General features: G+C 36.1%; 1 protein-coding gene across 5 annotated transcripts in view; it reads right to left on the minus strand.

Moving 5' to 3' along the window:
- Positions 1-1900: 1900 nt before the first annotated feature.
- LSM6 (LSM6 homolog, U6 small nuclear RNA associated (S. cerevisiae)) overlaps positions 1901-15736 on the minus strand; it is a 14839-nt gene continuing 1003 nt past the window's right edge. Inside the window, exons 2-5 of one of the 5 annotated variants that reach the window (XM_008589246.1) lie at positions 14229-14332; positions 7777-7880; positions 4365-4478; positions 1901-2223 (exon numbers count right to left, since the gene is read on the minus strand). In XM_008589246.1, the coding sequence (XP_008587468.1) occupies positions 2189-2223; positions 4365-4478; positions 7777-7870 (243 nt within the window). In that variant the 5' untranslated portion in view covers positions 7871-7880; positions 14229-14332 and the 3' untranslated portion in view covers positions 1901-2188. Of the gene's footprint in view, positions 2224-4364; positions 4479-7776; positions 7881-8747; positions 8832-14228; positions 14333-15170; positions 15193-15256; positions 15504-15736 lie in introns of those variants that run through there. The other 4 variants (XM_008589245.1, XM_008589249.1, XM_008589248.1 and 1 more) reach the window with 4 other exon arrangements.

Genomic DNA, 15736 nt, shown 5'->3' on the forward strand with positions numbered 1-15736 from the left:
AAATAAAGCACAATTTTGTTTCTCACTAAACATTCTGTTTTGTCACAGCCCAAGAGAAAGAGCGTGGCAGCTGAGGTTTGGAGGCACAGAGACATGGAAAACGTATTTGCTCAAGTGAAAAATCTTCAACCTAGAACAAATGTCTTTGCTACAATACAACTGGAAATCATTCACTGACCTCTAGGAGACCACAGTTAAGAAAAAAGTAATTTTAGCATTTACACTTTGTCTCACAGTTCTACTATGTAAAGGCATACACAGGAGACAACTTGCACTGGTCCAAGTGCATAATACAGTTCTTTATTACCATAAAAACGGTGGCATTTCCCAAAGTCGATCTTGATTAAAAGTAGCTGCATGGTTGAAAACACTACTCTACTGTAAAGCTATTAACACTAGAGAGATGGCAAGGGGAAAATAAAGACATATATCAATGGGGAGGTCAGGGAAGAAGTTAGCAAAAAACAGGATGCTACAGATTGGTGGGAGTTAACAATGGAATTGCTTTTACAGGCGGCTGATGTAAGTGAATGAAGGGACACGATAACCTAGCAGCCCCACATATTCTACAAAACAAATGAGAACATGTATGCTCCACTTAGAGGGACATCCATTTTCTCCTTAAAATAAGTCATTTATAAAAGAACAAATTGGTGACTTGTACTTACAGACTGGACCTTTTTCAAGCCCCTGTCAAGAAGTGATAAATTATTGAAGCATAGCATAAAATATTTTATTTTCGGTGTGCACACAGTAAAACCTTGTGAAATGTTTCTATTCACCTTTCCCGAATTATTAATTAAAAAATAATTGTTTCCAATTACTCTCTGATCTCTAAAATAAAACAAGACAAACACCACAAACACCTCTCCAGAACCAGCACTACCCCTCCCCTCCCTCCTTTCTGATCCTGCCCCCATATCCTTCAACCAGACAATTGTTTCAAATCACACCACCAGATCCCGAATCAAGGATTCTGTTTAGATTGTGGAGAGAGGTAAGAGGAAGGCCAATACAATGTTCAAGCAATTGTCAGCTGTTCATTCAACCACAGGGCCTAGATATATTTGTTGTTCCTGGAGACAGTGTAAACTGTTCAGAGAATAAAGCAGGGTTGAGGAAAATTCATTAATAAATTGTGAAAGTCTTCTCAGCAGGAGTCACATAACCTGGAGGAGCTGCCCTGTGCCAGATAACATGAAAGCCTGGTACTCTGCTCCAGGACGTCACAAACACAGCTCTGATTTAAAAGAAAGGCTTCCCCACAGCCACTTGTTACACATGAGTAAGAAGAAATTCTTCCCCAAACACAGCTTAGCAAATGGAACCTGAATGAGTTTATAAAATCTAGGATTTGTTTTAATCTAAATGCCAGAGATGTACAGGAATGGCTCCTCCCCTGCTGTGTTCATAATCCGAGAGGAGAATATTGATGCCAACGCTTCTCAAAGGGGACAAGAAAACCAAAAACATCTACCTGCACAGGGCAAGTTGTAGGATGACTGCTGACAGGAAGGTTTTCACCAAATGGGCATATTTTTAATATTTAGAATCTCTCCCCCACTTAAATTCAAATTCCCACTCTTTTTGTGGAAATGCCCCATTCTATTTTCTATTAAGATGACTGAATCAGTGGCTGAACTTCTGCCCTCCTGGCCCCTTTTTATAGTCTCAGAATGAAACTGAATGCCTTTGTAGAACATATTCACCCAAGTATTTTTGGATGGCAAATAGAAGAGAATAGGATAAAGAAGGAAACGTCTAAAATGTTTTAATTATATGTCCATCATATGCTTCATTTTAGTCAGCCAAATAAGTAAGGCAAATCAAATGAAATGATATTGCTTCAAACTTACGTTAAATAATCTTACAGGAAGACACAGATTTCATCTTTTTTTTATTTTTGGTGGCTGAGCATTACAGGAATCGAACTACTTTGTCTTTTTTAAAAAAATTCCTTTAGCACTGTGTACACTGACACAGAGGCAAAAGAAAATGACTGAGACTTAAGTGTGAAAGAACTCGTACAATTAAATCCACAATTTTATACACTTATCTTACATGTAGGTGAAAAATCACCAACTATTATGAAAATAGGACAAATTATATCATAAAAGAACCAAATAATAGAAAAAAAATTTATAAAAAATATATCCAGCTATGAAAAGTAACAGTTCTCTTGGTGTCTTCACATCCTTCTCTTCTGTGTACTTATGTACAACACTGAAAAGAAAAAAATAAATAAACTGAAAAAAACCCTGTTGTTAAGTTTCATAGTAGCAAGTTTTAAAGACAGATAGATTTTGGCATGACAACTGCAAATTTAAAAGGACTTCTCATACCATACAATTAAATCTAGAAGACTAGTTTTATGAATCTAGAACTGGGTTTGGTGTTGTACAGATCTGTGTCCTAATCTAATCTATGTACCAGACTGACTGCAAATTGTGACCAGGAAAAAAAAATACTATATATATGAAAGTCCCAGAGTCTAAGAATGCTTTATAATTGGAAGTATAATAGTTACGTACAGATCTGTGTCCTAATCTAATCTATGTACCAGACTGACTGCAAATTGTGACCAGGAAAAAAACATACTATATATATGAAAGTCCCAGAGTCTAAGAATGCTTTATAATTGGAAGTATAATAGTTATGTTTTTAGGAAAGTAAATTAGTAAAGCTGGCAGGCTAGACTTCAGGTTAAGTATAAATAGCATATTTCATCCATCTCCCCAATATAAACTCTAAACTTGCTGTTTACCTTCTTAATTGCAATAAGATAAACAAGAGCTTATGAGTTTATTTTTTTTAAAGATACCAAAGTTCTTATTCTGAATTCCCTGTTAGAGTTTCAACCTTTTGGGTTATCCAAATTGCTTAACTAGTCCTGTTATGACCACCAAACTGAACTCTGTAGAATAAATGGTACTTAAGAATAAGATGAAATTAGATAACTGGGTCACTCTGGTCAAGCTTTTACAAGAGGGGTATCTCCCCTCCCATCCCCCATGACCACTCAGATTCTGACAGGTTTGTTCAAAGTGAACATTAAGAGATGTCTTGGTCAAAGAACCCAGCACAGCTTAATCCTTTTTAAGAGCCAAAGGAGTGAATTTGGGACTCTAAAGGTAACTGTCACTGATTACATCATGGAAAAGGTTATATAAAGGGAAGCAACAGAATGCCAGTAAAAACAACCCTGGGAAACTAGACAAGTACTAGGGATAACGTGCATGTTAAAGGATCTACCCTCTATCACCACACACAGAACCTGCTATTGACTATTGTTATTAGCTGTCCTGAGATAAAGCAAGATCATAACATTTCTTAGTAAAAGGAGGAAGTCAAATTAGAATGATATGAAAAACAGAAGGTATTGGAAGGACTAAAAAGCAAACGAAAGATGTAAATAAAGATATGATATGAAGAAATATGGTACTCTAAGAACAGAGGATGAAATATTTTATTGTAAAAGCCAGAATTTTTTCTTCAAAGCAAACAGATCCAACTATTAAAGGGTTTAACTGTTACCTAGAAGTAAAAATACCAATTAAAAAATCTGAACTCAAGAATCCCAGATCTCCATTTGGGGGATGGGACCAAAGAGGAGATTGGTCAAGGAGTAATTCTCATAATTTTGATGACTTCCCCTCCCCACCAAAAATTAAAATATGACTTTATTGATAATTTGTGTTTTGAGATGAGGTACTTAAAAATAACCACAATAATCATAGCAATATATTAGCTGTTAAAAAGCTGAGTAACTTGAGAACCATATTTCCTATTTTGCCATTTTTGCCAAACTAAAGGGTACAAATTTCCACAAAAAGCATCTGAATGTTTAACAGAGAAAAGGACAAATAGGACAAGGTAAGTGTCAAATCATAAAAACCAAAGATAGCAGGGAAATGGTGCCCATTCTTACAGCTCCAATTTCCAGGGTGTGAGAGGCAGGAATATGTGTTGCAGGGACGTAATAAACTATATTCAAGAGAACAGGGTTCTGGGAAGGATACCAATGCTCCCAGTTCCCCATCAGTAAAGGAAAGGAAAGAGAGAATTTCTAGTTTCAAAATGTAATAAACTATATTCAAGAGAACAGGGTTCTGGGAAGGGTACCAATGCTCCCAGTTCCCCATCAGTAAAGGAAAGGAAAGAGAGAATTTCTAGTTTCAAAATTCCATGAAGCATCTAAAAAGGAACTGGTCACATCAAAGATCTGAGATATAAGTATTTAAAAATAAACAAAACAAAATTAAAACTGAACTTTTAAATTATCTAGAAAACCCTCTGGTGATCCTGATTACAAACAAAATGGCTTATTCTGGATGCTGTACAACTATAGAGGGAAGAAATATTACCATTGTTTCCTCGGATAAATGCATCCCCATACTTATTCTTCAGTTGTCCATTTACATACTCTTCTGTCTGCTCCAGAGCTATATTCATGTAGCCATCCAGGCAAGCCAGGACCCCTGGAGAGAAGATTTAGTCAAAAAGAAGATACTTGTATACAAAGCAAATAAGAATTGAAAATTACAGGGTATACTAAGTGCTGACAATCTCTTTATTCATTAGCTCTTAAATGCTTAATATAAAAATTCATGCTGTAAATGAAACTCAATAGACTTAAACATAAAACAAGCCTTTACTCTATGCCAATCTGAATGAAGGCAAGGAAGCATATAACGTGAAAGCAGTTATGTACACACTACTACCAAGAAAAACAACAAACTGTCACTTTCTCATGTATGTATAATCACAACAGCAATTTTTATAGCCTTCACAAAAGTCACAGAATAAGAATAGCCCAACTAAAATACCATTCTTTGAAAGCTAAGGACAGGAGTGGACAATTATGCGTGAACAAATGATCCTCAGTTCCAGTGGCATTTCTTACTTTAGCCATTAAGTAAAATATGGATCTAGCATATTTATTTCATTCCTTCACAACATCTACTGCAGCAGATGAATGTATACCGGGGTTAAGAGGAAGTCTCCACAATCTGTTAAAATAATAAAAGAGGAGACAGCAGGTGCTCCTGAAAGAACATCTTAAATCTGTGACTCACAGTGAAGAGCAGCTTGAGAATACAAGGCAACATATTGCATTATAACACATCCCATTCTGTTTTGTTACAGTCATAATATTTTCAAATCAAAAGTAATAGAGAAAAATGCCTAAAAACGTTCTAGGGAGCTTTCAAGGAAACAAACAGTTTGGGTGAATTTTTAATTGTTAAGATGGTATAAATTTTGCAAAATTTGACCTAATGATTTTTCTCAAAAAATAAAAATCTGTAAGCCTCTAAATCTCAGTCTCTAAGTCAATTTAGTATTTTCTAGAAAAAAAACTAAGTAAAACAAATACTAGAGATTTGATACGATTTGCCAAGTCAATAGTTTCATGTAAAGTCTTAACTTCATTAATATGCTCCGCACTCTCTGCCTCTGCCCCCATTATACTCTAAACAAAAAAGTTTCTTTTCAAAATTGCATATGTGTGATGAGAGCACAGACATTAATCTAACAGAATTATGCTAGAAGCTGTAAACTTTCAAAGAATCAGAATGGATTTTAAGCAAACAAAATGTTCACTTCAAATCAAAATATCTATTCTCATAGCAAAAATTTTTTTTAAAAAAAGTGCCCAAGTGGTGAAAATTATAACCCCCTCCCTTCTCCAAAGAATAAACTACTGTAAATAACAGAAAAAAAGAAATTTTCTTCAAACTTCAAGAGAAACTGCTACAGAAAGATGTTAGTTTTTTTTTTTAAATTTAACCACAAAATAAGAGCATTCTTTTAGTAAGATTCTCTAATTGTATAAAACATTTTGCTTTAATAATATAGAGACCATAAGCAGACATTGATAAAAGGAGAAAAATTACGTTACTGCCCATGTAAAAGGCTATTCAAACACATTAGTAAACAAAGAAAATATAAATAAAATGAGATAATATTTGTTGCCAATTAGATTGGAAAAGATGAACAAAAGCTAATACAAAGGTTGGTGAGAACATGGAAAAGGATAAACCCAAAGCCAGGTACCTTGATGGAGGACCATTTGACATAGTCTTTGACTCAGAAATCCTAGCCTAGGGAATTTATTCTAAAGAGATATTTGGACAAGTGCTTAAGATGTATGTCAAAGGAAAAACGTTGTTTATAATAGCAAAAAACTGGTAAATACCAAAATGTCCATTAATAGGAAATTGGTTAAAAACAAAAAAAACCTACGGTACGTACACTCAAAGGACTCCTATGCAGCCATTAAAATCTCTGTATAGTCACAGAACTAAATATATTTTTAGTGTAAAAAAAAAATCAGGTTGATTCCATTCATGTATAATTATGCTTATATATAAAAAGGTTGAAGTTGCTATGGCTGATTATCTCTGGATGGTAGAATTTGGGAAATTTTGCTTTTTTCTATATACTTTTCTTCATTATTTGCTTTTAAATTTCTAAAAATAAAACAAAACTAAAATATGTATTACTTTTATTTTTATCTCTGGATGGTAGAATTTGGGAAATTTTGCTTTTTTCTATATACTTTCCTTCATTATTTGCTTTTAAATTTCTAAAAATAAAACAAAACTAAAATATGTATTACTTTTATAAATAAAAACATTTTCTTTAAAAAATATAAAGAAAAAAAGTTCAAGCTGGTTGATCTCTTCAATAAAGGAGGTACTGAGAAAATACTGAAAACACAATGTTCCCACTCTAATCAATTGTCAAATGTACTCGAACCCTACAAGTCTATTATCACCTTTGGGCTCATCAAAAGTTCATGGGTAAGAAGCAGTACACAGAGACTTCACAATATCTCAGCAGTCAGTATAAACCCATTAGTTCCACTATAAAAATCAAATAAAACTGGAGATATGTTATTAATTTCAAAGAAACTAAAGCAGTACATAGAGAGCAGAGTGGTTTCTTAACAAGGCTTCTGAGTCAAGCTTGAGTTTAAATCCAAGCTCCTCCCTTAATAGGTGGAAATAATCAACAGAGATCTCAAAGGATTTATGTGAAGATAAAATAAAAATGTGTTAAAGTGATTAGCACACTCTGAGCACATATTAAGCCCTCAATAAAATTATGTTTGCATGTGTGGAAAAAGGAAAAAGCTCAAGAGATTACTATCATTAATTATTCAGAAAAGAGACCAAGAAAGGCCCACAAAACTCTGCTAATGAGTTATATATACCTGTGAAATATTCCAGGTAACATATCTTAATTTTGGAAGACTAGGAATTTTATAACTTTAAAAAATGGAACTGGATATTATTCCTGTCACAAAGTTAATTTCAGAAATATGACAGCTTCTTTTAAAGAGTATTCTCTACATGAACAGAAAGGCATTTTTGGATACCCCACATGTTATATGAGTGTGAAGTTCATGTTGTAAAATGATATTGTCTAATAGTCACTTACTTCTGCAAAAACAAATGCTGCTGTACCAAAGTGTTCATCAGTATCCAGTTATTCATACCTGACGTGACTGGGAATCACTTAAGCACACATGATCTTAAAGCAGAGACAAGAGACTGAAGTCACACAAATCACACTGGAAGTCAGAAGCACACACTCTGTCAGAGTTTTCTCTCTAAAAAGAACAATCTCGAAGGCAAAAAAGAGATGGGCATAGAACAGTTGACAGCCAATGCTTTTTTGGTCTACTAGGTACATTTAAGAGGTTAATAAGAATTGGTAAGTCACATTCATTTATTTAGTTACACCAGTGAGGATTAAACGTGAAAATATTACCTCGATAATCCACTCCAGAATTTAATTTTACCACAACTGGACGTCCAATGATTTGCTTTAAGAAGTCACTAGGGGTTTGCTTCCGCAGACTCATTTTAACAATCCTGATAGGAAATATGAAAGAGAGCAACAAAAGTGAAGACAAAAGTTAATTATTCAACAACAACAACAAAAAACCCTGAAGCTCTTATATAGGAAATCAAATATCAAAGCCCTTTATAGGAAATCAAATATCAAAGGACCACGTATAAAGACTCAATAGTATTACTTCACTACTGTTACATGACAGCTAACATGTTTTCAGTATTTACTATGAGCCAGATACTAAGCTAAGCATTTTACATGCATTATTTTATTCAGTCCTCGCAACAACCCCATTAGAGAGCTCTGTGTTTACAGAGTACCTGCTCTCAATCAGTTGTCACTCCCACCTCATACATAGTATACCATCACAACCACTACTACCTCCACCATTTACTACATGCTCATTTTATGCTAAGCACTCTGATAAGATCTTTATAAACATTATCAAATTTAATCTTTACAAGAACCCTGAGAAGGACTTAATATCCATTTTGCTGATAAAAAATAAAGGCATAGAAAGATTAAATAATTTGTCCCAAAATGTGATGAAACCAAAATGAGACGGAACATTCAAGCTCAAATCAATAATATTTTAAAGTCCATATCACATACAGTAGGCACCTTTATGAACAACTGATGCCTAAATGGTATCTCTGAAAACAGTAACTATAATCATAATTGAAAGCTAATACTTGAATGTACTACATGCCAGCACTTTTCCAAGCACTTTGCACATGTTAATCCACTTAAACTCACTACCTTATGAGGTAGGTATTGTTTTCATCTTCATTTTACAGATGAAGAACTAGAAGGAAAGTTAAACACCCTGCTCAAGGTCATGTAGCTCGTAAGTAGATAGCCAGGCCATGTTCTTAATCACAACTTACACAGCCTTCCGAAAGTTGCTAATCCAGCCAATGATTTTGAACTACTTGATTATGTCTATAGCAGATATGCACACTAAATAATAAAGAAAAAAGTCTTAAAATTCAGGTATAATAGGAGTCAGATATAGAGAAATAGCATTACACACCCAAATCAATCATATCAGACATATAAAGTTGCCCATCGCTTCTTTCAAAACTCACCTTGTTACATAACAGTTATCTGTCTAAAATATTTTGGTAAACAAATTAAGAAAACTACAGTTACTTAAGCAAAAACTGAGAGTAAAAAGACTTTGGAAATTAATTTTTCTCTTTCAGTCAAATTCAGCATCACTATTATTTAGAAGCAATACAGCATTGAGACTTAAAAATTAGTATGGATACAGTATTTTGAGAACTCTCCTCAAGAACTCGAGTTGTTTTTTTGTTTGTTTTCAATTAAAATATTCATTAAACATTGTTCCATAAATAGCACTGCTTGTTTCATTACAAGTATATCCACTCAGTGATCTGAATTTGGGTTTGGGATTGTTGTTTGGAGATGTTTTCAAAGTGAATCCATGACAGTTCAGCAGTTTGGGTAAGCTGAAATGCTAGGTGTTGATTTTTCATTTGTTTGACAAATTTGTGCATGTACACACTATACAAGGAAATTCAAAAACATGTCATACACAGAAGCTCTGACCTTAAAAAACTTAGAATCTATGCTAGGTGTTGATTTTTCATTTGTTTGACAAATTTGTGCATGTACACACCATACAAGGAAATTCAAAAACATGTCATACACAGAAGCTCTGACCTTAAAAAACTTAGAATCTAGAAGATTTTAAGCTCTTATTTAAAGAATGTAAGTAAATAAAAGTGATCACAATTTAAGTAAAATAATTTTCTTCAGCCAAGAAAAGTCAACATTCTAAAATTTAAAAAAAATACAAATTTCACAGACTATCATTTGGACCATCCACACCCCACGCTCTCAAGTCTTGAAAGACTTTTTTAAATGTGATCAACTGATTATTTTGCTCAGCAATTTTTAATATAACTTTTCCACTGAATTGCTGGCTTATTTTTTTTTTTTAGTTTTGCAATCTCAACAGATAACTAAAACTACAACTACTATTTAGGACAACCACTATTTATTTAGGACTCAGACCACCAAACAATTCTATTCATGTTGTTTTGAGTACAAAGAGAAAAGTTACAAAGTAAATGCAGTAACAGATTCAGTACCTTTAATGAGTTCAGCAAAAACAAACAAATTTTCCCATTCATCTATAAACTACCTTATTTATGTCTTGAACATGTTGCTGTTTTGTGGCTAAACACTTCTAGAGACACTATCAACTCTGAAGGACTGACTGAGATTCAACTCATGAGTCTTTGGTTCATTTCCTATCACAGATGCCAAATGCCATCACACCATAGTTTCTTCATGTACAAAACTAAGATAAGACTAGCTGTTTAGGAGAACAGATAAAGAAAATGTGGTATATATACACAATGGAATACTATTCAGCCATAAAAAAGAATGAAATCCTGTCATTTGCAGCAACATGGATGAGCCTGGAAGAAATTGTTAAGTGAGATAAGTCAGGCACAGAAAGAGAAATACTACATGTTCTCACTCATATATGGGAGCTTAAAAAAAAAAAAGTTGAGTTTATAGCAGTAGAGAATAAAACTCTGGTTACCAGAGGCTGGTAGATGAAGAGGGGAGTGGGGGGAATAACGAAACACTGGTTAACAGATACAAAATAAAAGATAGGAAAAATAAGTTCTAGTGTTGACAGTAGTGCTAAGCATCTATAATTAACAATAATTTATTATATGTTCTCACATGGCTAGAAGAGAATTCAAATGTTCTCCTCACAAAGAAATGATAAATTTTTACAATAGCAAGTATGCTAATTACCCAGATTTGATACATCACACACTAGTATACATGTATTGAAATATAACTCTGTCCTCCATAAATATGTACAATCAACATGTGTCAATAAAAAAAAAAGACTAGCTATTTATTCTGTTTTAAAAAACCCACTAAAGTGCATTGCGATGTGAAAATTTAGTTCACAGGGATATTAACTACTTCAATTATTAATAATTTCACCTACTCCCGGAGTATTTACAGTTCAGGATAAAAAAAATGGAAGGAAAATTAAAAGTTAATAAAAGGAAAAAGAATACAAACCTCGACTATCAGTTGTTTGACAGTATTGGTTATTTTAAAGATATTAATATTAACTTTCTGTGCCTTCATAAAAATCACAGATGTTTTTCTAAGCTCACCAAAGACAACACCACTATTAAGTCTCATTTTTATCCCAACTAATATTAATCTCTTCCTGAAGGCAATCAACACTTGAAACTTTCATGGAGCACCTAAGTGTCAGGCACACAGGACTTGGGATATAACACAAATAAGACATGGCCCTGGGCCCTCAAGTTTACACTCCTGAGGGGGTTAAAAAACATGGAAATGGAGAATTTTACAAAAGCTATATGTATTCAGATAGAATTATGTATAGAGAACACAGCAGAGAAGACTCTTAGACCAGGCTTGGTAGATCAAAGACAGATTTCTGGAAAAGGTGGTATCTGAGTTGAGTTTCAAGGCAAAGGAGTTCATCAGCTGAAAGGAAAGAAGTCTTAGCAAAGGCACTAGACGATGTGTTTGGGTCTGAAGGCAAAATCGACACAGGCAAGGAGGTAATACAGCTACAGAAGGGAGCAGCACGACATTCATGGGGAGCACTGGCTTGAGCGTCCAGGTCAGTTTCCCAAATTTGAATTATTTGGGTCACGTTGAGATCCTACTTGGTAGTTCTGGAGTAGGACCCAGGAATCTATTCACACAAGCCTATGAGATTCTTATAAACTGGCAAGTTTGGGAAATATTGCTGTCAGTGATAGAACACAGGAGAGGATTTTAAGTAGGCATTTGCATGGGTTCCATTTTCTGCTTTGTGTAGCAGAATGGAGATCAGGCCACCTTACTTAGTTCTGGTATCATGCAGTTGGCCTTTAGTTGTATTTGATATAACTGGTCACTATTTATTCTCTTTTATATTCTTTACTTTTTTTTAGAAGGGGCTTTTCTCCCTCAAAAGACTGTTAAGTCACCTGAAAAGACGGGCTAATAACAAGCATCTCATTTGTTCTGCAGAATATCTATATTCTGCTAAATCTCTTGAAAAAAATATTTTTAGAGTTATTTAGAATGAGTATGGTCGTCTCAAACACATTTTATCCATCACTTTAGAAGAGCCATATCTTTTACATTAGTCTTCATTAGGCTTCCTTGGTACTCTCTGTTACTTAATGACTTGCCCATAAATCCATTTTGTATGAGTAAATTGGTCTTGACACCACAATTTTTCCCATCACTTGGCTCAAGTAATTTTAAGTTTTCATCTTTTAAATTGGATAAGGCAGAAGGAACAGTTCTGACAATTTCTGAAAAGATAAGATTCTTGAACCATAAACACATAAGAGAAAAAAGATCTCCTTTCTGCAGGGTCACCTTGGTAAAACTTCTCCCTTAAAAATTAAAGCCATAATCATCCTCTATGCCTCCTCTCCCTCCCCTGACTCCTACTCAGGTTTGTTTCAAATGACCTATTTTCATAAATGGCTATTAAGTCAAAGGCAGTATATTTTCTGCCAGAAGCTACTGAGAGCTATAGTTCAAGAACATCTGCAAACTGCCCTGTAGCGATTTTTAGTAAAAGAATGGGGGAAAACGAATCAAATTTTAGTTATCCAACTATTTTTCAGGCCATGTTAGATGCATAAGCAATTCACATAGAAACTCTATAAAGTGGAAACCAGAACTAAGGCTTGACTCCAAAGCCTTAACTCTTTAAAAGGTACAACCGTCCTTTTGAACATGTCAACATTCTCCTATTAAACCTGGAGAATAACCATACAGACAGTAAGAGAACTAGATGGAGAGTAGAACTGAAGAAAGAAATATCTAAAGTGTTGTAGTACTGTAAATCAGCCTGCAAAGAAAGATAATGGTCAAGCGAAAATAAATGAATCTAATGTGATTTTGAGTTATGCCATTGAGCAGAAGACATGAAAATACTTATTTCTTAGCAATGTTTACCTGTAAACTTTCACCTATTCCTGGAGTGTTTACAGTTCAGGGTGAAAAAATTTGAAAAGCAAAAAACTACAAGGAAACATAACATTAGAACCCAAGTAAATGCAGCACTGAATAGTAAAGGGCATCAGACACTGAGAAGAACAGCTCTCTAAACAGCTCCCTCTGAGAAGGTGGAGTGACCAGCTGTCTTTTGAAGGCTTAATATTAGTCCCTCCTCCCCAAGCAGTAGGGGCTATTTCCCTCCCTCTCTCCCAAGCACCAAATGAATCCACTCAGAGCACCTCTTTCCACTCTGAGTCATGGCCCTTACCAGGCTGTTTTGTAATTTTCCTGTTTGCTAACTAATCTCCCACAGTGTTCGAAGCTTCTCAGAGACAAGGAAAATATCTTCCTCTTATCATATCCCTAAGCACATTGCCCAAGTTTGTGGAAGAGATACTCAAGGCCATTGCCAAGCAAAACCCCTGTCCCATCCTCTCCCCCTTGCCTGCCCAGCTACAATGGCTAGTACAGTAGCATGCATGTACTTCAACAGTACTAACTTAGTAATAACTCTATTACTGACCAAATAAGACAAAGACAAAAAAGAGAAAATAGAAACATTTTGTGTTCATTCAAAACTAAGCCGCATCCAAATTCACAAAAATGCTTCCTAAAATGCAGATTCCAGAAGCCTACTCAGCCAAGAGACTCTGTAAATTACATTTTATAAAGTTCCCCAGGTAATTCCCATAAGCTAGTAGCTCCCAACCAGGGGCGATTTTGCCCCCACCCTTGGAGATATTTGGAAATGTCTGGAGACATTTTGGATTGTCATGACTGAGGAAGGTGGTGCTACTGGTATCTCTTGGGTAGAGACCAGGGATGCTGCTAAACATCCTACAATGCACAGGACAGCCCTCCACAGCAAAGAATTATCTGGCCCAAAATGTCAATTGAGGTTGTGAAACCTTGCTATAAGCCCTAAAATCAAAAAACCATTGTTCTCTGGTTTTAAAGCAACAAGAAGTTTTAAAGAAATCTTCAAAGTACAACAAATGAGAACTAACAGCTACATTCTAACCAGATGATGGAGTTTAAATTATAACTTATTACGGATATTTTATTCCCTTACGTAGAGAATCTGAAAACAACCATCAAAATCTGAAAGAGGTTGTCATTCTAAATAATGGATTTCTAGTCCTGGCCATGAAAATGGTCACTTTCCCATATTTCAGTCTTACAGGTCTCTCAGATGATTAAAACCTGTTACTCAGTACAATTTTAAAGGGAAAGAATAATCCAGATGATGTAAACATCTTTTTAAGTTCTATATTTGGTATGCCACAGTTCAGTGAGAGACCATCTGATGCAGCATAAAAAGTACTCACTTGGGAGGCTGGAAACCTGAGTTCTAGTCCCAGCTCTGAAACTTAATTAGCTGTGTGACTTGGACAACTCATCACTTCACCTCTCATGGCCCCAGGTTCCTGATCTGAAAAATAAAGGAATTGTGCTAGAGGACCACTGACATCTCTTCCTTTTCTAACATTCCATTAGACTATGCAGTAACTCCAGTAATACACAATACACACAGACACACACACACCCGAAGATTCACACACACACACACACAAACCCTCTTAAGATTCCTGCACAAAACCTAAGCAAGCAGAATTGCCAGACACCACGAGACTCCATCTTGCTGGCTGATATGATAGAAATGTATTACGAGCTACCAAACTTTTGGTGAAACAGGCAGTAATATATGGATGATGTAAACTACGAAAATAATCTGAAATACAATTAGAGAGAAAAAGTTTATCAAAATATTACCTGGATGCTAAAATGAAGCAAAAACTCAAACACTACCTAAATGCCTCACAGTCGGTACCTGGCCTACACAGTGATGAAATAGGCAGCCAATCAAAAGAAGATACAAAACTAGAAATGATACTTAGGAAAAGTTTTTAAATGGAAGTGGAAAGTTATATTGCTAGATGATAAAATAGAAACAGTCTTAACTAGAACTAGAACATACAAGAGAAAAAGACTATGGGTGGAACAGTTCCGTGAGTGTTCTTCAGTAAAGCCTTCTGTATTTTCAATTTTTCTACAACAGTCATGTATTGCTAAGGGGTGGGGTGGGGAGGAGGTCACCAGTCACTACCAACATTATCTGCACATCATCCTAATCCCAGAAACCTTAAACAAAAATACCTCCTAGGCACGTAGTCATGTATTACTAAGGGGTGGGGTGGGGAGGAGGTCACCAGTCACTATCAACATTATCTGCACATCATCCTAATCCCAGAAACCTTAAACAAAAATACCTCCTAGGCACGCGCGCGCACACACGGACACACGGAAAACCTCTGGTGGGAGAACTTCACGCCATGCAATTGCGGGGATTCCCAACCTGACAATTCGGTAAGATGGGCTAGTCCAGCTCTTAGCTCCTGGGGTCAAGTGCAGCCACCCCGAAGTAGTAGTGGAGGTCCCACAACCGCCTGCGGTACTGGCAGCCCTGTGAGGCCTGGGCTGGGGAGCTGCTTTACCGCCCATCCCCACGTTAGCGGCAGGGTTCCAAGGGAACTTCAAGAACCGGGAGCAGTCTCGGAGCCAACTCAGCGGCAGCCGGGAAGGTGCCGCTCCTCCCCGCGCGGTCCAGGCGCTGTCTTCGAGGACAGCGGCTCTCAGGCCGGGCTCAGTAATCCCGGCGCCAACCACCAGAAGGCTCCCGGCCATTTCAGGCGCGGAAGAGAGAGAGTGGGAGCGGCATTTCGCGGGAAGCGGCCACCCGGCGTGCTCCAAGGTCCGCGCTCCCTTCCCGGGGCCCCAACACGCTCCGGCCAGGGCCCGAGGACGGGTCTGCACGGCCGGGCCCGAGGACGCTGCA

This window comes from Galeopterus variegatus, unplaced genomic scaffold (assembly GCF_000696425.1).
Source record: "Galeopterus variegatus unplaced genomic scaffold, G_variegatus-3.0.2 Scaffold5327, whole genome shotgun sequence".
NCBI classification, from domain to species: domain Eukaryota; kingdom Metazoa; phylum Chordata; class Mammalia; order Dermoptera; family Cynocephalidae; genus Galeopterus; species Galeopterus variegatus.